The sequence below is a fragment of the Oikopleura dioica genome, chromosome XSR, assembly GCF_907165135.1.
Source record: "Oikopleura dioica chromosome XSR, OKI2018_I68_1.0, whole genome shotgun sequence".
Lineage (NCBI taxonomy): Eukaryota > Metazoa > Chordata > Appendicularia > Copelata > Oikopleuridae > Oikopleura > Oikopleura dioica.
The window spans coordinates 9,453,022-9,471,973 of NC_137294.1; the positions used below are offsets into that span (position 1 = coordinate 9,453,022).

Sequence of the window (18,952 nt, forward strand, 5' to 3'; positions counted from 1 at the left end):
GAACACAAAAGTTTGACATTCTGTTACAGTTTATTCGCGGCTTTAGATTAGGTAGATGGAGTTTGCTTGCGAGTCCGCACCAGTCAGCTGGTCGCAGCGTCCTTTCAGCTTCTTCAAAAGCTACACCATTCATGTCCATCAGAAGTTAGAAACTAACTTGTTACCTGTTTAGTGCTCAATCGGAGTCGATCTAATGTATCCTGGGGTTTTTCATTATCCGGTGCCTCAAAGAGCTTTAGATTATAAAAATTCGAGATATCCACCTGTGCCATGTTTCTTTCTAAGTTCGTGAATCTTTGCCGTATCGCTATAAGTAAATAATGTGGTGTTAATTAACAGAATCATTCTTACACTGACTAGGCCTGGAAGAAAGTCTAAAGAAGCCAGCCCAGAGATTGAAGAGGACAAGAAAGCTTTCAGAGTGAAACTGCTGCAGCGACTCTAGAACAGTCAGAAGGTGCGCTACGATGATTGTATTAATCTCAGAAGAGCTTCCCGGGGATTTCGTTCCCATAAGCGCAAGCATCCCAGGAGTGACTTTGATCCAGAATGCAATGATATTCGCCTCTTTGTCCATTGTTTGGCAAATAATCTCAACGTAAATGGTCTTTTTGGCGGATTTCTAATTGAGTTATTGTAAGTTAAAATTATAACCAAAACTAAAGATAAAATGCGCAATCCTACCACCCATGCGATCATAAAGCTGAAAGAATAAAAGAGAATTGATGACTGGTTGAGTTCGTTCGTAGAGTTCACACTTGGATATGCGGAGAATAAATGACACATTCGGTCGCCGAGGGAGTTCTTAGTTGAAATTGTCTTCCGACGGTGGAAAAAATAGACTACCTGTAAGTCAAATGATATCGGCTCCCATCGCGATAGAAGTGAATCTCGTGGCAGTGTGCAAAAATTTGTAAGGGCGCCAAGAAGGATCCAGTACTGCTCTTGGAAATGTCTCATTAGTTGAAGAACTTGTTCGCTGGATGCATCCAAGGTTGACAAACTCGAATTTCCTTGTCCCAGGCTGTCAGCTTTGATGAAGTTTAAGACTTGTCCGATGGCGACTTTTAACTCTACAACGGTGGAGTTTCGAAGCAAAGCGTCGCTCAGTACCGTCGACGTGCCTAAAATAGAAAGAGGAGTAGCAATAGTTGATCCAATCGTCTTTTCTTCTTTAACGCGATCCGAATCGGCAACGACGCATATGTCTTTTTCGTAAAGTAACTCTGTCAAATCTGAAGCAAGAGATTGGAATGGCGAAGTCAAGGAGGTCTTTTGCCGCTTTTCGGTGATTCGTTTTTCGTCTGATCCGAAAATATACTGCTCCACGTGCTGCTCAATCAGCCAGGTTGCTTCGTAATCAAAGAGAAGTATTTCAATAAGCTTTCGAAAGGTTTATTCTGAGCGCCTAATAGCCTAACAAGTTATAATTTCAGAAACCTAGCTTGAAAAGAGCGCAGAAAGAAACAGATCGTCGGTTAAAAAAAATCCCCGCAAATGGAACAAGAATGAGCTTCTGGAAATTATGGCGCTCTCGGTCCTTTGAGGAGTACTTGTGAATAAGCCGAATAAGTTGAATTAGCTCGTTGCTTTCGTAGTTTCCAGATTTTAGAGCGACGTTTATCGATTTCAGCGTTAAATCAATCGTCGGCTTGGGAACTAGATTATAAGGAGCGATCATCTTCCATAAGGCCACAACTGCACCAAGCAGACCAATGTTGATATCTTTGTTTTCCGAGCATAACTGAACAAGTTTCGAAGCTTCTTGGTAATCCTCATCGTGGCTTTTATTTTCGATATTTTCGTCAGAAACTATCTTTATTTTCTAATAATAAGAGCTTTTCCTGTTGCTTTATATTTTGACGTTGCCCGAAGTGCATTTCGAAGCTTTCTAAATAGGCTTTGAAATTTCGCGCAAAGTTTGGGGATTTCAACGAGTCGCCGTCCCCATCGAGAAGCGTCACAATAAGTTCAGCTGGGCTAATGCCACGGTGATCCTTGAGAAGGAGAGTGTAACAAAGATGCGGTCTTCAACAAGTAATTCAAAGACCGCGGGGAGTATTTTGTGTCCTTTGAGATGGAAGAGCACAGAGACGAGCAGTTGCCTTGGAATAATGGGAACATCGTCTCGTTGAACGAGCGTCACGAGAACATACAGAAGAGGATTTATGAAGCTGGCAGCTCGTTTAGTTTGCCTTCTTACGAATTCTGCCAAGCACGTCATCGCTAAAATGTAGACTTGATCTTCGAAATATTCCTTGACATGTCCGCAGACAATGCAATAGCCACTTTCTTTATCAACTTCAAAGAAGTCGCTCGTATTCAACAACTGAGTGACATCGTCGGAGATGTTCCTCGCTAGAAGAGGGCGACCCGGCTGTTCGCAGGTTTTGGCCGGGTAGTGCTGTACGCAAATGTACGCGGTGGTGGATTGCGTTCATCCCGATGGTAGATTTTGCGCAGGACTTTCAATTTTGAGAATTTATGTTCGTGCCCACGAACAAGCCCTCGCCCGAGTTTTCCGCGAGCATAGCCCTGAAGACCAACAGTTCTCCGTAGTATGCATTCGTGGATCGAGTTATGCAATGTCAGTAAAGTTATATGAAGGATTTTAGTCTGGAGATTAGTGTCGGCCATCGTAGTGAGATCATGCTTGTACAACGTAACAAGCAAGGATTCTAGCCAAGCACATCGAAGCTCTGGCTGAAGATGAATTAACGAGTAGGTCGGCATGTTGTCTCCTGTTGGATCCGACTCAGACGCAGAATACAACAGCAAATTGAGAATGAATGACATCAGATGTCCAGATAGTTCGATGTTTGAATCCAGTATCTTCGGTAAATGAAGCAGAAACGGTGGAAACACAACACATTCGCGCAAATTTGTGGGTGAGAAATTTGAAGCGAATTGGCTTATATTCGTAAAACCAAAAGCACAATAAAGTGCTTAGAAAAGATGCGAAACTGTTTCGTGTCGACGTCACTATTATCTCCAGCAATGATAAAGCGACAAACACACCCAACGAGTTCTGTAAGAGTTATTTGGTCATTTTCTTCGATCGTAGTGCCTTGGTTGATGTCCATTTTTCGGCAATAGAGTAGCAGCCCGTCGGAATCCCATTGGGAGACTGTCGGTTTTCCATCGAAGTAGCGTAGTGCTGATTTGAAAAAGACGTTACGGGATAAAGCAGTTTTAGAGGGATGCAGAAATTTAGTCCGAGATCTTTGCAGACTTGTGCTTCTAAAATTGAATCAGTAGATATAAACATGATTAAGAGCTGTCTCACCTACTGAAAACAGAATGAGGCTTTGGTTGAAAAACCCCCAGTTCAACAATTTTGCATCGGGGCGAAGCAAATGAAGCTGCTCGATTCTTTTAAAAATGATGCAGCGATCACGAAGAATATTCCGATACTGAAACTCGAAGCAGGAACAGATCGCCAGAAGACTCTTTTTCGAAAATGTATCACATAAAAACTTGACTCTTCTGTTCAGCGAGGGAACTGGGGATGACGAAAGGTCCAGAAGAGCAAAAACGCAGTAACTAACTGCATAGCAAACAACTGGGCATCTTATGATTGCTGAAGGTTCGACATGTTGAAGCAAGGAAGCAAGCTTGTTTGCCAGATCAAATTGCTTTTCCCACGGTTGATTGAGATAACTTTCATCCACGAGCTGGATAAACTCTTCTGGTGCGCGAAAAATGTAAATGTAGGAGAGCATAATCTTCGCAGCATGCTTCGACTCCCCATCATTCGAGCCTAGTTCCGTCCACAGCGTTCTGATAATATCTCGGTGATGCGTTGACAGAATATGTGATTCCGGAAGAGCGCGCAAATTTTCCAAAATCGAGGTCTTTGTTGTTATCATTTCTAGTAAATGCCCAAATTGTTCAGCAACTTCTCCATTTTGGGAGTTCACAGTTTGCAAGACTTCTTGCGCTTCAGCGAAAAGCTGGAACCAGAGTTCAAAAACCCCGCGATTTGCCCGGGCACAGGCGGGCGCGGGCTCGGAATGGAAAAATGGTCGGGGGCTCAGGCGGGCGCGGGCACAAAATTGATGATGCTCGGGGGCTCAGGTGGGCGCGGGCCCGAAACTGAAGGTGCCCGCGGGCTTACGCGGGCGCGGGCGAGAAATTGAAGGTGCCCGCGGGCTCACGCGGGCGCGGGCCCTTGCCCTCCTGCTCGCGCCCGGCCGCGCCCGCGAGTAGAAAGTGACCAAATTTCAATCGGTATTTTCAGCTTCAATTCGATGACTTGAATAAGTTAACCGTCAAAAAATATGCAAAAATGGTATAAAAAGTTCGAAAATTTGCGAAAATCTTGATTTAGACCAAATTTTGAGCCAATTTTAGGGGTTATTTTAAAAGAGAACTCTTTCACGGGTTTCCGACAAAAGTCTCAATTTTTATTTAAAATTTCAAAGTTTTCGGCGAAAATTTCTTCTTCTCTTACGAAAACTGGCCGCGGCCTCTGACGGGCTCGGGCGCTTGAGCCCGCGAGGCCCGGGGGAGCAGGCGGGCAGCGTGCCCGCGCCCGGCCGGCCGCCGCTCCCCTGCCCGGGAGCCGAAAATTTTTGAACTCTGGCTGGAACACGATTGTAGATGCTTCCGTATCGCCGCAGATATCTGTCTTTTTCTTGAAGAAAATGTCCCAAATAAGTTCGTTGATTAGTGCTAGCGTTGATGAGTGCCGATCCGAAATCGTGATTTCTGTTTTTAGCTGTTTTAGTGTTCGCAAGCAAATCTTGAGCAACACAACTGGCGGGAGACTTGACGAGGTGATTTTGATTTGATTATTCATAACAGAAAACATTGTATGAATCTGTGATTCTGTTGTTTCTGCGCTGTCCAATGCTTTTTCGAAGATCTTCTGTATGATAGGAAGAGGGATGAAAACTGAGAGCCTGTTTACCGCAACTAAGTACTTTAGCGCCGTTGCAATGTTTGTGGACTGGAGAAATGACCAAATCTCGGCAAGGGAAAATGGCATGCTTACCAAGTCAGTGTCGAATAATTTCCATAGCGATTCTTCAAGAAGGCGTATTTTGAATTCCTTTGGGTATGTTATATCTATAAGATCCTCGCAATAGAGAGGGATAGTTTTGTTCCAATCGTCGTGAGTAAGAAGTCCAAACGATCCTATCATTAGCAAGCTCTCTAGTCGGTTACAAAGCTTCGTGGGAGTGTCTTCATCTGACTCCCAATATCCAAGCCTCTGCATCTCGGGCGGAGGCGAAGGATGCAGTGACAGAAGAAATGATTTGGCGAAATGCTTCTTGTATTCCTTAACCCACGGTAAAAGAGTCTGATTTTTCAAGTTGTCGACGACTAAATCGTTTCCCGTTGCATCAGACGAGACTGTCCGAGTTGTGTAGAGAAAGTTACAAATAACTGAGAATATATTGGAAAGATGAGCGTGAGGCGCCGAAGGATGAACAGGAGCTAGTTGTGCTAATAACGACGTTCCATACACGGCAAAGAGTGTGTCTAAGGGTTCTAGAGCATGTTCAAACGTTTTTACAATGACCTCTACAATGAGGCTCGCATCGTCTTCGTTGAGGTCCCACGCAATTTTCGGCGGACATTGGAAATGTAAATCTTCGACTTTCCTAAGGTTGAAGCATTCTTTGCAGTATCTCACAGCGCGTGGGTACTGATAAATCGTGTACGAGCTTTGGGTTTCTTCATTAAAATTGGAGAGATTAGAATGTTGAGTACTAGAGCATTCTCGATTCTCACAATAGCGCGCTAAGTTTTTCATTGGACGGAATAAAAATATAGTCGGCTCAAATTCTTCTTCTCCGTCTTGATAGCAAGTCTCACAGATATACAGCGGTGCTGGGATTTGTCCATAAGTAGACTCTGCTGCTGCCTTCCCGCTCAAGCAGATTCGAGTAGCCTTTTCACTGTGAGATGTGCAAAGACTGCTTTGACAAGGTATCTGGTTCCAAAATGGAAACTGAGTTTCCAGGTTAAACCCAGGGTAAAAGCCATAAAAGAGCGACGGAAAATAGTGAAAAACCATGGGCAAGACCTCCGATCGAACGTTCGGCCAACCATAAGCAATCAATTGGAATAGATCTCGCCATATGTAGTCGCGCTGCTGCATGAGTATTTCGACGGCTTTGTAGAGGGAACTGGGTAAATTGAGATAAACTATCGTCGTCAATAGTTTCGGAATTACGGCGTCGATAACGTGGTTACAAGTTTCTTCGGATTTCAGGCGAAGTAGGAGCACCGGGAGAACCAGATCCAGCGTGTGGCTTAAAACGAACTCCACCTTATAGTTTTGGTTGAGCATGGCATCAAGAAAGAGGAGAAGTTCTGTCAGTTGAGCTGGACGCAAGAATAGAAGAGCAGAATGAACACATTCGAAGAGACTCTCGTGTAGGGCTTCGAAACTTTTTTCATCTTCGTCTGGTGAATATGATCATCTGCTGAGCAGCACTTTTCAGCTTTTGGCAGCTGGCTAATCAGACCGCGAAGTACTTCTACAACAAAGTCTATATTGTATCCTTTCATTTCCACTTCTCCTTGGTTATTTATCATAATACGATTTTATATAAAATCTATTGTTTTAAGAAAACCAAAGCCTTCAGGAACATGAGATAAACCGACAAGGGCTTTGCTTAGGAATTTAATCTTGTGAGTGAGCGAACTTTTGTGATTATCATTATCCAAGGAGAACTCTTCTCTGATATTTTTTTCACAAAAAGTTATGCAATTGAATCAAATGATATGTAAATTAGCTGAATTCATGAAAAAAACGGCCCTGAATTCATCCAAATTGACTTCTGCTCTTTGGTAGAAATGAACAAGGCCATCTAGCTTTTCTCTAAATAACTCTAGCTTACTCATATGAAAATAAGAAATTGTTCTTTCCCTCAGCCATGTGTGCCTAAATCCGAAAGCCGTCGGTGTTAATTGGGTTTCGCATCCAGGATCGATTCCCCTGATCTTTGCACCAACATATTGAGCTATCTAATTGCTCTTTTAATGAACCCGCATAGCGATTTGATAATTTGAAAGAAGAACTATATTAAAGCTCGCTCTTTCTCTCCAAAATACGCTCACTGCAAACTGCAAGTCCAAGTTTTTCGCCGTTGGAATAATCAATTCAAGAGCAGGTGAAGCTGCTTGTGTCGTCATCAATTTTGCATTGTAAAGCGCTCAATGGAACCCATATCGCTTTCAAGCTTATTTTTGAATTCAGTCCCAAGTATTTCTTTACCTTCGATGAGAAAAGTACTAAAACAGCTTTTTATATCAACAATAATCGGTTTTTTAATCGGCCACTTCATCAGAGAAAAAACTAGTAGGAAATTCATTCGCTGCCCGAGAAGGAGAAATATTGGGATTATTTTTGTGCTAACAACAACGAAGTACATACAGAGGGAAAAAGCAATAAGAAATACTTGGGGAATCGCCGCGAAGTCGCGAGGGTTTCAAGTGGCTTTTGTACGGCATCAGACAAGTCGAAAATTTAATGACGTTATCGAATTTCCAAATGTTCCGGATGAAGTTTACCCACCGCAGAAGAAATCTTTTGCTTTATTCCGATATGCCTGGAGACACCTTATTCACCAATACGATTGGTTTGTAAGAATAGACGACGATGCCTTTTTGAATAGCGATGAATTGGAGAAGTTTCTACGAAAGTTGAACTCGACGAGAGTTCATTATATAGGAGCACCTGGCTATGGGCGGCACTCCGCTGATTTTGTAGAAGGAAACAAAACTTATTGTATGGGCGGAACCAGCATCATGAAAGGGTTGACAATAATATGAATATTATTTATAATATATACATATATAATATATTATGATATAATATTTATATATATATACGTATAATATTATAGCCTATAATTTATAGGATATTATTAATATCAATGATCATATCATCGAGAAGGATATTAGCCCTAATCTGATCTTTTCAAAACTCTTAAAAAGACTGAGCAATGAAGCAATTCGACAAATCGGTCCACATTTACTCACTTGTGCAAGACAACTCTACTCAGAACACGAAGATGTCGAAATCGGACGGTGCTTTTGGAATCATCTCAATGTTTCTTGCACGACGGCGAAAGATGCTTCGAAGTTATTTTTTAACAATTTCAAAAAAGATTACGGCTACTATGATAATCTTGGCTACATTTCGGCACGAACAGTTTCACATGCAATCACTTTGCATGCAAATAAAGACCCCAAATATCAAAGTCTCACGAATGCAATAATTCTACGTCAAAAGTTGAAAACATTAAGGATGGTTTCAAACAGTAATAAAACCAATCAAGTCATTTTATTTTTGAAACCTTTCAAAGAAAGAATATAAAGCTTCTTGAGTTTCGCGAAAGATCAATGGCAAGCAATATGAGCGCGATATATCTGAGCGAATTTAGGAATAACTGTAACCAGAAGAGTGTATTCAGCGCTATGTCAGAATGGCGCCTTTACACAAGCTCAGAAGATCGAGTCAATCAGGCTGTTGCGAATCCTTGGCGAGGTTTTTCACGACCCTCTTTCAAGAAAGTTCAAATCGTCTATTTGATGGTGAAGAAATTGGTCAAATTGAGATTCCAGTGTTCTATTACAGCGAAAACCAGGCAATCGCACGCCTTCAAACAATCGACCCGAGCACGAACAAGTCTTCAGTCAGTCTTTTTCATTCAAAGATGGAATACGGCCCGCCGGAAACCAATTTAAAATCTGTTGACAGCATCGAAGTTCTATTTGTCATACCGATTAGCGGAAAGTCGACAGCATTAGCAACATTTTTCGACTGGTGGAAGTCAACGCTAAGGATGGAAGTTTCTCTACTCTTCGCAATAATGGGAGACAGCCAAACTATAAACGAAACTATCTCAAACATCAAGCCCTGGAAAGAAAAATATCCAAACACAGTCAATTATTTACGGGTTTTAATTTCTAAGCATCAAGCTACGTAGTTTCAAAAATAAACCTCGCTCAGAACATCGTCAAAGGGACTTTCTCTAGAGGAATAGCTCTCCAAAGGGCGCTGATGAGAATGAAGAAAGAACGCATCATTTTCGTGTCAGACGTGGATCTGCAGATATCAATGGACACAGTCAGGAGGATCAGACTTTTGACGGAGCCCGGACGAGCTTATTTTCCTGTTTTCTTTAGTGAATATGAAGACCGCAAAAATGGCTTTTGGCGTAGATTCTCATATGGGATGTTTTCAATGTTTCTAAGGTATGTTGTGGAGAGATTACCATAATAACTGTGTGAGTTGCAGCGATTTCCAAAAGAGCGGCGGATTTCGAATGTCTCGATCTGGCTGGGGAGGTGAAGACGTAGAGGTAGATAGAAGGTGCGTGTTTGATTTGATAACTGTTCAGTTTTACTCAAAAGTACTCCAGAAATTTGAAACCGTTCGCGCTATCGACCCCGGAATTCGTCACATCTTTCACAAAAAGAAATGCCATCTTAGTCTGCTTCCCAAAACGTTGACTGACTGCAGAAAATCAAAAATGTCCCACAAAGCGGACCAATTCCAGCTGTACAAACTTGCACTTGAGAAATTAATAAAGTGATAAAATTTGATAAATGCCTGAATAAATCCGCTTGAAGACAGTATTCGGTGATTTGAGTTTTCATAAAAAAGGATGGCAACAGAAAGAGAGAGGAAAGTAATATGTTGGGTCGGGGCTGTCAAAGTCAAAAAGACGAGCCGAAAATAGTCATCTATGATTTCAACGCGCCCGGCCCGCGCTAGTGCAATGGACGATTCCTTCGACTCAAAACTTTGCAGGAGCCTGATTGGCTTCGTTTCTCTCTAACCACGTGTTTCGAGGCATATTTAAACGGTCGTGACTCGTCCAAAACTGTCATTTTTTCTTAAAAAAAAAAGAGAAAATGCCAAAACGACGAGCTGAAGAAGAAACGACTCAGTCTCTTGATCTTACATCTGGAGATGGCCCCTCGACTTTACAGATGATTCGCCCCTTCAAAAAGGGTAATTCACTCAAGAGAATTCCACATTATAAAAAGTAAACTTCAGAAACAGCGACGGAGTTTCTCTATCAAAAGCCACCAATATCCGTCTTTTCGTCGAGACGATTCTCAAAGAGGTTGCTTTTGATCGGAATTTCCGAAATCTGCAGGAAACGACTAGGCGTACCAAAAGACGAATTCATACTGAAGATAGCGGGAGATGTGAAAGTTCAGGTACATCGAGCAAATTATTATTTCAGCGATTATTATTATTCTCAGGTTCTCAATCCATATGATTTGAGCGGAAGTAGCGAAGCTATTTTCTTGAAGAAATTGATCCAAAAAATTTTCATGATGGCAGAAAACGGATGGCTCTCGAAAGTCATCATGAAGATTGGAACCGACGTAAGTAACTATCGTTAAGTTAGTTTCTTATAAATACAATTGCAGGATGGAAAACAGCTGGAACTGTACGCTTTCAGTCTAAAAGAAAGGCCTATTTGCAATGAGATGGACGAACACGCGGTGGTCGACTTGACTCAAGACGAGAACGCTCAGCTAAGAACCGAAGTGGAGGATCTCATCCAAGCTCTCCACAAAAAGCTCCCGACAACTCCCCTCGGCGACGTGAAATTCTCCTGCGTAAGACAGTTAGATTGTAAAAGTGGAATTGATCTCATTCTTTTAGCAAGTGGCAGTCAATCATCTTGCGCCAAAAAAGATCGACTTGGAGGGGTTCAATACTGCAGACGCTGCGACCATGGAGAGACCAAGAGTGCTCTTCAAGCGTCATTGCAAGACAAAATTCCACGAAATTGACGGCGTTGGAGTTCAGGCCCTCGAAAGTGATGAAGAATATGAAGTAGAGTCCGCCTTTGGCTGGTAGATCTACCCGCTCTCTCTCTTACTGTTCACTCTTCCTAATAAAGAAGTCTGATTGATAAATTCTGCAGTAATTTTGGTTCGGAAAGGAGTGTCGATTTCGACGATAAATAATGCGCATATTATTATAGAAACGGTTTGAAGCTGGGTAACAGTTGCTGCGTACTCAACTTATCAGTTGCAGTTGCCGTGTGTCCCAGGGAGTGACTGTGCTCACAGAAAGGGATTTCCTTTTGTTGGATTTTGGTGTGATTTGGCGCCCCCTGGTTAGGCGCCGCGTAGGCTGAGCCACAATCACTCTCGTCCGCGCCGCCGCCTTTTTTGACCCCTAACGAAACCAAAAATTCAAATTTCTGACCATGAAGCCTATCTTTTGAGAAATCAAGAGAACGCCCAGCTCCCCGAAAAAAGATTTACGAAGCGCTCTTTGAAGATCGAAAAAAGATGGATAGCGAAAAAGAGACTGCCGAGGAAGAGAGCAACTTGTCGTCCTTCAATATGAGGTAAAATTGTATTTTGGCTCGTCTATTTTTCTTTGAAGATCATATGAATGATATTTTACGGCGTTTAGAAAACGAAATCTTGAAATATTTTTTCCTGGTTGATGCTAGAATAGCTTGTCTTCTCGTCGCTAGAATTTTTTTCTTAATTCGAATTGAAAAGAAAGCCGCGTGTGCCTAAGGCGGGGATATAAAGTAATTACTGTCGTCGGCAATCCGAACAAACAGGTGACGGCGGTCAGTCTCGACTTGATTATTTTCACATTTTTGTGTAACTTTTTCCGAATTGGCACCTTTAATCCTTTCATGGCGCCGCGTAGGGTTTCTTGTTCGTTTGAGTTGACTGACGCTCTGCAGACATTACTGTAAGGTAGTCAAGGGCTTCCTCATTGCTCGATGAAAAGATTTTTCCTCGTCGTTGATTTCACAAGTTTAGCCTTCGCAAATTTCCGTACTGACGCGGTTTGTAGATGAGAGTGATTTCTGCCTTGAAACAGAATGCTCTGGCCTTTGTTTTGTTTCCTTCTGATTTTTTCTTGCGCCTGAAATATTGAAATATTCATTCAAAGCATGCCCTTTATCATTTCTCTTTTTGATCTTCCTAAGTCGTTACCCAGCAAGAATCGGCAATTTGCCTTTGAGCTGCTTCTCAGAGTTGGAAAGAATATTTTTATTTTGTCGCTTGATTCTTTGCGTGTCAGAGGCGACAGCTGAGGCTTTGGCCAGGAGCAGCTCATTTTTGAAAGCTCGTGCGAAGCCAAAAAGCTGCTCTAGTAGACCCAAAACTGCACCCTCTTTAGTCTCGCGCTTCGCATTTTTTTTGATTGTAGAAATTGTAAATATGCTTTTTGCTTAGGTGTAGCTTGTAAAATAGAGAGAAGGAGAAATAGAGAGTACAAGAAAATGTCAGATAGTTCAGAATTCTCACCCTGTGAAAGGTAATAAATAGAAACTTGTGAATGCATTGCGTAGACAAATCGGATTTGATAAAATTAGAAAAGGATTACATTTTTCTTCCGAATCGATATTTTTACTTCGCCGTTGAATCAATAGAAGAACAATGTCGGCAGGTGTTATTACACAAAAACACACTCACGTCAAAATATGTCGCGGAAATTTTAAAAATATCAGAAGATTATTGACAACGCCAGTCTGAGTCTCCGAAAAGTCATTCAAAAAATTCAGCATGAAAAGCTAGTATTCCTCTAATGCAGTAATTCAGGATGGAGGCTTCAAGTCCGAGTTATGGGTCGGATGGAGAGACCAAGAACCACCGCGATGTCGCTGAACACATCTCCTCTATCGAGAAGGAAAACTTCAACTTAAAACTACGAATTTATCACATGGAGGAGCACCTGAACTCCAAAGGCGGTCAAGATTTCCAATCGATTCTGCACCAAAAGGTCGAGGTGAGTTTCCGTTGGTTTTGCTCACATTTTACATTTTGTCTTTGAGAACGAAGAACTCAAAACCGAGCTTGACGAAAACCAAAAACTTCTTCAAGCTGCTAATAAAGGAATTTCCTGCCTCAAGAAGGAAGTAGACGAGGAAAAAAAGCTACGTGGAAAGGCAGAAAATGGTAAGAATGCATTCCCGAGCAGAAGTACTCATCTGTCTCTCTTCAGAGCTGTCAAAGCTACAGACTGAGCTCCGACAGGCGAACGAAGAGAAGCAGCGGATGAAGAAGCAAATTGAAAGACTGCGCGACGACGCTCGACGAGCTCGGGAAAAAGCAGCCCATTCTTACGAATCAACCGAAATTCAACTCAACGATTCTCTCAACGAAAATCGAGAGCTCCAAGGCCCAGTTCAAAACATATTAAAAATAATTCTCTTCCGCCTTCTCATAATTCTCTAAAAAGTTCTGGCTTTTTTGTCGCCAGGATTTAGATGACAAAAGGAAGACAGAAGAGTGTGTGTAACTTTTCTGAACTTAACAAAAAGACAAAATTGAAGACTTGGAGAACAATAATATAACGCTAGAAGACGAGCTTTCCGCAAAGGAAAGCGAACTTGCACGTGTGCAGGACGAGAACGACGACCTAGTCGACGAAGTAGAAAGACTCAGAGCTGAAAATGTGCGTCTGGCGAGCCAAGCCAGTCGTGTACCCAGAAAGCCCCGCTCTTACGATATGGGGATCCAGTGTGAAAGTAGAATGTGCGAGAAGGCGTGCCAAACGCGAAATTTGGACTATGCGCCGCGTTCCCGACTGCCACGACCAGAAACGAACTCAAGACGGATGCAACGGACCACTTCCGTCGGAAACCTATCGGACAGAACAAGCAGTCCTGTCCGATCTTATGGCTCGAGGTATTCTTCATCGTTTTAACTAGTCTTGAGTGTATTCTAGCCGTGACCTCCGAATTCCAGTTGGAACGCCTTCGCGATACAACGAATCATCGTCAAGGTATAGAAACGTCCCTGCACATCACCAGTCGACCCCGTTTGGACTCGAGCGTACCGAAAGTGATCATCGCTTTGATTACCAAAGGGACGGGAGTGGGCGTTTATCGCGCAACGTTCACTTCGAGAGTCCCGCGCGCGGCAAATCCATGATGGACCTGCGCCTCATTGAGGAGAACATCCACGATATCGGCAGTAATCTGCGCGATATCAAGTACCTTTCCGAGTCCATTCGAGATCAAAACCCTAGAAATAGAACAACGGAAGAACATGTAGCACTGTAAGACGGTAAATTTGGTGGCTCGTGTATTCGAGATTTGGATCAGAGCCTTACCGGTGTCATCGATAAATTTGGTGAAAAATGTGCCTTTTCTGCCGATCCGTGCATCCTCGTAAGAGGCATCCCTCTACTGAGAACTCAGCAGACGCGTGAATTGCCGAGGTCACGGAACGGCTCTGAATTTGGCTTACATAGTTCTTAAATTGGTGAAAAGCTCGCTGCGGGTTGACCTTTACTTTCGCAAACTCTTATCACTTGCTCAGCTTTATCGCTAGGCGATTTCTGGCTCAGCTCCAGTGTGTCACGTACAGTGATAAACACATTACACAGTTAGTTTTCATTTCAAGATCAATTCGACTAACGAGCCTAGAAGTTAGAGCACGCTAGAATCACTTGAGCTTTTTCAAGTCAGAGAGAGATCAAAGAAAAAAGCGATGAACCTTGATCTTTTTGAACGAGCAGGTTATAGCTGCCACAGTGAGCTCGAAGAAGATCAGTCTTTGGATCTTGATCGCTTCTTTTTCCATCCTCTTCCGCCGAAAAGGCCTCGGCTCGCAGCAAGAAAGCGTAGAGAGTAATTCATTTTTTACGACGCTTTATCAAATTCTAGCATGTCCAGTCTAATTAGTAAAAACTTGCCAGAATCTGCTAAAGCGGTATTTCCTAATTATCGTTTCTAATAAATTTCCGTTTTGTTAAAACTTCTTTTACAGGTATCAATCTCTTGTGCAGGGCCAAAACAAGGAGCTGAGCTCGTTGAGAAGGCAGCTCGATCAGGCGCGCCTCTCATGCACGCGTCTGCGTACGACGCTCGATGATCTTCAGCGTGCTGATTACCTCGAACAACGGCGGCTCATTTCCACGGCGCGACGAACCCTTCGCAAGCTTGAAGGCGAACTCGAAAATCGCGATGAGTCGGCAACGTCCGACTGCGCCTCCGAGTCCGATTACGACTACGACTCGAACAATCGCTCTTCAATTCTTCCACTGACTTCAATGTTGACCGAGATCAAGTCAATGATTGCCGGACTGCACAACTCGCCCAAAGCTGAGCTTGACGTGCGCCGACTCCGATCAGAATTAGAAGCGATGGACTCGGGCCACCCAACATCGCCGAACGACTTGAGCGACGCGCAGCTTCTTCCGGGCATCGTTCAGGATCTACAAAACTTGCGTCTCAAATTGGACCAAACCGTATCTTCCGCGAAGCCTGAACGCAAACGACCTCTGTCCTTTGATTCAGGCTGTCAAACGGAGGTTTCGGTGAGTAGAGCCTCTTCTCGAATATTCCGCACCTGTGTATTCTAATGATGAACGACCGCATTCTTTGTCGAAATTTGAGCATTTTTCTCTTAACAATTTTTTCTCTGTTAAAGCCTTACTTCAGGGAACCACTATTTCATTGTACAACGACGAATTGAGTGCTCTCAGGGACGCCCTTTCTCAAAAAGACTGCGAAATCGACAAGTTGAGAGCGGAAGCGATTCAACGCGAGATGCACCCCGCTGTAAACTCGTCACCGATCAAACACTCCAACAAACGCAAATCATGTGAGTAATAATTACAGTTATATTTTTTTTAACCTCTTGGTAGTCTTTGATACGGAGGGTCCCCTCACCCCGCCCCTTTCGAGTGGAGCAGAGGACAACTTCATGCCCTCTGGAAGCGATCTGCGGACTCTCAGAGAAGGTCTCAATCAAGGCCGGCTCCTATCGAAATCCATTTACCACAAAGTGGAGCTTGGTGTCGAAGATGTAAGTCACTTAGACAAGTTATTTTCCGTTAAAGTTTTCTTTAGACAGAGGAGATGGTTGAAGAAGTGCATGATCTGGTGCAGTTGTTGGACGAGATGAGCAGGATGCTTCAGAAAATGCAGTATAAAGCCTGCTCCCAGGAGGTAAGCGTTCTCTTCCGAATTCCCTTCTCTAAACACTTCTCTTCAGAGCGACAACGCCGAAAATATCCGACTGCGAAACAAGGTGCACGCGTTGGAAAAGATGCTCGCTACGACGGTCTCGCGCATGCAAAAGAATTCTTTGCTGAAACAAGGAATCGACCACCAGATCTCGTCCAAGTCATTGGGTTTGACATCACATTTTTCATTCGCTTCTTTTTGCCAAATTAGATCAGTCTAGCTAGTATACGAACCAAATCAACAATGTTTTAGCGGTAGTTAGATAGATCTCTACGAGTCGTAGACGATTTAGGGTTGCTAGTTACTTTTTTGCTTGCTTGAAACGTAAATTACGCAAACGATAAGGATCATCTACTGAAATGTTGACGTCAGATCAGCTTAACTATACTGCCGGCATTCTTGGACGTGCAAGGATCAATCTTGGTAGGCTCAAATTTCCTTCGACTTCGGTTAAACTGCTTCTTTAGGAAACTCTACGCCTTCGACTTCCAGAGCAACTTCCCTCAATGGAGACTCTCTCTAAAGTTCAACTTTATCTCTCAACTCTGACTCTTGTTTCAGCTCCCCTTCATTTCTCATCTTTACCTTTTATTAGCGCCTGAATCTACCTGAATAAGTTGCGTATGAAACTACCACAGCATTAAATCAAACCATAAAGAGTGGTGCGAGCAAGTATTTAACTTTTCAAATTAATCACGCGCTTTTATCAACAGAAATCGTTTTCAAAAATGCTTTTCTGAATTGCGCGAAATTTCTCTTTTGCTGTTAAAATTTTAAAGTAGTAAATAATGCCGGATCTATAAAAGTCAACGGACACTGTTTGTTTTCGTCAGAGCACTTTTTACGATAATCAAAAGAGACTTTTCGCGGGATTTGACTGACATTTTTAATTTTTGGATTTTTATTCACTTTCGTCCAAAGAAACCTTTTTTTTCTTGCACGGCTAAGACCATCCTCAAAGAACCCAATTATTGGATCATTTCCCTTTATTTTTAAATAACTGGAATTTATTTAAAAGTTTTGGCGAATCTTAATATTTCTTCAGCGAGTTCAAGATTTTGCCTCAAATTACAGTACGACCCACACTAGCGTGCGAACCAATTTTTGCCCATTTTTACCTAAAACTACTCTTCCAAGGTCTGGACCTTAAAACTATTATTTTCTGAAAATCTACTCATCTCAAGCTTTCTAGCCTGTTCTGCAAAGTAGCTTCTTATTTTCGAATGTACATAAATTAGTAAATAAAAATAACAAAAGCAACCGATTCCGATGTTGTGTGGATATTCGTCGTAGAATAGAGAAAGGTCATTTGAAGAGAATAGAGAAAGGTCATTTGAAGTTGTGCTTTTCAGAAAATGGCAAAATACATGGCCATCGATTGCGAAATGGTAGAGACGTTTTGGATAAAAAACGCTCTTGCACGAGTGAGCATAGTTGATGAAAATTCCCGAGTTGTCCTTGACGAGTATGTCATACCGCCGGGCGGATGCATAATCGACTATCGAACACGATGGTCGGGCATCACCAAGGAACTTATTGGGAACAAAGGAAAAGGTAGCGCTTTAGATTAAATGCACAATATTGAATTGTGTTTATTGAACAATTTAGAGATGAGCGAAGTGCAGAGCCAAGTTCGAGAAATACTTAAAGACGCGGTAATAATCGGACACACAGTAAACACGGATTTGAAAAGTCTTATGAGATGCCCGTGCAAGGCGATCGTGGACATATCTGAATTGCCGCAGTTGAAACTGCGTTTCTGGCGAACTGCAAATCCAGAGGACCCTGATTCGGATGAGGAGCTGATCAAACGCCAAAGAATCTCGCTCAAAAGGTTGTCCACTGCCCTATTGGACAGGCAGATACAGACGGGAAATAAAGGGCATTCTTCCGTGGAAGATGCAACGGCGACGATGGATTTGTTTAGATTGGTATAACAAAGCGCAAAAATTGGTTTAAAAAATGTTTTAGATTCAGAAAGAATGGGAGCTGAAAAATCCAGACCTTGCTGGGGAAGATTTGTTTGACGACAAATTTTGGGAGGACGAAGAAAGTCTGAGTGAATGGTCCGAAGAAGAAGATTGACTTTTTTTAGAAGCTTACAATTAGAATATTCAAGCTTGAAACGGATATCTACTTCTTTCTCTTTTTTACCGCGTTTTGACCAATCGACTTGTTACAAGTTTGGACGGTTAAGTTTTCGATCACCAGATTATTTTTTCGCTCCTCATCGATAATCTGTGAAAAGGTGACCCTTTTGACCTCTTCTCGTCTGCGGGGCGCCGTTTATATTTTTCTGATTTTAAGCTGCGATTTTCAGAGTTGCCTTTCGAGAGAGAGAGAAAACACACACTTTCTACACGTAGACGAAAAATGTCGTTTTCGAAGTTGCCACGAGTTTTGATATCCGAGGAAGCTTCCAAAGCAAAGAACCCTGGCCCAGGCGACTATGATCCAAAAGAAATCGACCGCTCAATCGCAGGTACCCTTGGTCTACTAGGATTTCTATAAAGCTTTTCTAGTGAGGATCGCGCCGAAGGGTACCCAGCAAGCAAAGAGATCGTTGGCTACTAAACCCAACTATCTCAGCAAGAAAGACGTATCCGGTGTAAGGAAGAAGCTGGATAGCAATGTCATGATTTCTAAAGTCCGACTCCAGCAGCTTACTGTGCAAGCTCAGCAATTCAAGGAAGGAGGAAAAATAATTCAAATTTATTATGTTCTTCGATTACTGTAGTAAGAATATCTTCTTTCAACCTCTTGAAAGGATGACAACGATATTCTGAAGAAGACTCTGGATAGCGTCGAAAAGGAGCGAAACCAAAGCTGGACACAGCTCAAAGAAAAAAAGGCCTCTCTAAAAGAGATGGAAGCCAGGCTCGAATTCTACGAGCAGCAAAAAGTTGAGCTTGAGAACGAGCTTGCATCGAAAACCGAATTATTGGATAAAGAAAAAGAACGAGCGAACTCTGTTGGCGACACCCTAGCTGAAATGAAGAGCAAGTTCTCGGCGC

At 42.6% G+C, this 18,952-nt stretch overlaps 4 protein-coding genes and 1 long non-coding RNA gene across 8 annotated transcripts; 4 read left to right on the forward strand and 1 right to left on the reverse strand.

The window, feature by feature from the left end:
* Nucleotides 1-357: 357 nt before the first annotated feature.
* Nucleotides 358-1,111, reverse strand: LOC145709951 (uncharacterized). Its single transcript, XR_014134973.1, has 3 exons — nt 847-1,111; nt 688-804; nt 358-607 (listed from the first exon to the last, which is right to left on the reverse strand). It is a non-coding gene; the product is annotated as an uncharacterized LOC145709951 (long non-coding RNA).
* Nucleotides 1,112-7,236: 6,125 nt separating this feature from the next.
* Nucleotides 7,237-9,557, forward strand: LOC145709207 (chondroitin sulfate synthase 1-like). Its single transcript, XM_081786888.1, has 4 exons — nt 7,237-7,772; nt 7,954-8,161; nt 8,972-9,216; nt 9,260-9,557. The coding sequence occupies exons 1-4, from the start codon at nt 7,237-7,239 to the stop codon at nt 9,555-9,557; spliced, it is 1,287 nt and encodes a 428-aa protein (XP_081643014.1).
* An 861-nt stretch (nt 9,558-10,418) lies between these two features.
* Nucleotides 10,419-10,843, forward strand: LOC145709208 (uncharacterized). The gene is made up of 2 exons (XM_081786889.1): nt 10,419-10,599; nt 10,646-10,843. Exons 1-2 carry the CDS (start codon nt 10,468-10,470, stop codon nt 10,841-10,843), a joined length of 330 nt encoding a protein of 109 aa, XP_081643015.1. The 5' UTR covers nt 10,419-10,467.
* Nucleotides 10,844-11,150: 307 nt separating this feature from the next.
* LOC145707086 (uncharacterized) lies at nt 11,151-17,202 on the forward strand. 4 transcript variants are annotated; one of them, XM_081784565.1, is made up of 13 exons: nt 11,151-11,342; nt 12,562-12,748; nt 12,795-12,918; nt 12,965-13,141; nt 13,284-13,650; nt 13,691-13,747; nt 14,737-15,286; nt 15,411-15,573; nt 15,617-15,777; nt 15,822-15,920; nt 15,967-16,105; nt 16,284-16,361; nt 16,406-17,202. In XM_081784565.1, the coding sequence occupies exons 1-13, from the start codon at nt 11,284-11,286 to the stop codon at nt 16,459-16,461; spliced, it is 2,217 nt and encodes a 738-aa protein (XP_081640691.1). In that variant the 5' UTR covers nt 11,151-11,283; the 3' UTR covers nt 16,462-17,202. The 4 variants fall into 4 exon arrangements, with proteins under 4 accessions (XP_081640691.1, XP_081640694.1, XP_081640695.1 ...); XM_081784568.1 differs by having other exon boundaries at nt 15,967-16,096; nt 16,314-16,361; XM_081784569.1 differs by having other exon boundaries at nt 15,967-16,088; nt 16,306-16,361.
* Nucleotides 17,203-17,286: 84 nt separating this feature from the next.
* Nucleotides 17,287-18,623, forward strand: LOC145707062 (interferon-stimulated 20 kDa exonuclease-like 2). The gene is made up of 4 exons (XM_081784540.1): nt 17,287-17,492; nt 17,547-17,869; nt 17,910-18,420; nt 18,461-18,623. Exons 1-3 carry the CDS (start codon nt 17,294-17,296, stop codon nt 18,021-18,023), a joined length of 636 nt encoding a protein of 211 aa, XP_081640666.1. The 5' UTR covers nt 17,287-17,293; the 3' UTR covers nt 18,024-18,420; nt 18,461-18,623.
* Nucleotides 18,624-18,952: the final 329 nt, after the last annotated feature.

Excerpts from the sequence above, each read along its gene's own strand:
- LOC145709207 (XM_081786888.1), top strand. The coding sequence starts at position 7,237 with ATGAGAAAAGTACTAAAACAGCTTTTTATATCAACAATAATCGGTTTT. Across the intron at positions 7,773-7,953 it reads GGAACCAGCATCATGAAAGG|ACTGAGCAATGAAGCAATTC; the intron begins GTTGACAATAAT and ends ACTCTTAAAAAG. Across the intron at positions 8,162-8,971 it reads ATAATCTTGGCTACATTTCG|AACATCGTCAAAGGGACTTT; the intron begins GCACGAACAGTT and ends AACCTCGCTCAG.
- LOC145709208 (XM_081786889.1), top strand. The coding sequence starts at position 10,468 with ATGGACGAACACGCGGTGGTCGACTTGACTCAAGACGAGAACGCTCAG. Across the intron at positions 10,600-10,645 it reads GCGACGTGAAATTCTCCTGC|CAAGTGGCAGTCAATCATCT; the intron begins GTAAGACAGTTA and ends TCATTCTTTTAG.
- LOC145707086 (XM_081784565.1), top strand. The coding sequence starts at position 11,284 with ATGGATAGCGAAAAAGAGACTGCCGAGGAAGAGAGCAACTTGTCGTCC. Across the intron at positions 12,919-12,964 it reads ACGTGGAAAGGCAGAAAATG|AGCTGTCAAAGCTACAGACT; the intron begins GTAAGAATGCAT and ends GTCTCTCTTCAG. Across the intron at positions 15,921-15,966 it reads ATAAAGCCTGCTCCCAGGAG|AGCGACAACGCCGAAAATAT; the intron begins GTAAGCGTTCTC and ends ACTTCTCTTCAG.
- LOC145707062 (XM_081784540.1), top strand. The coding sequence starts at position 17,294 with ATGGCAAAATACATGGCCATCGATTGCGAAATGGTAGAGACGTTTTGG. Across the intron at positions 17,493-17,546 it reads TATTGGGAACAAAGGAAAAG|AGATGAGCGAAGTGCAGAGC; the intron begins GTAGCGCTTTAG and ends TGAACAATTTAG. Across the intron at positions 17,870-17,909 it reads CGATGGATTTGTTTAGATTG|ATTCAGAAAGAATGGGAGCT; the intron begins GTATAACAAAGC and ends AAAATGTTTTAG.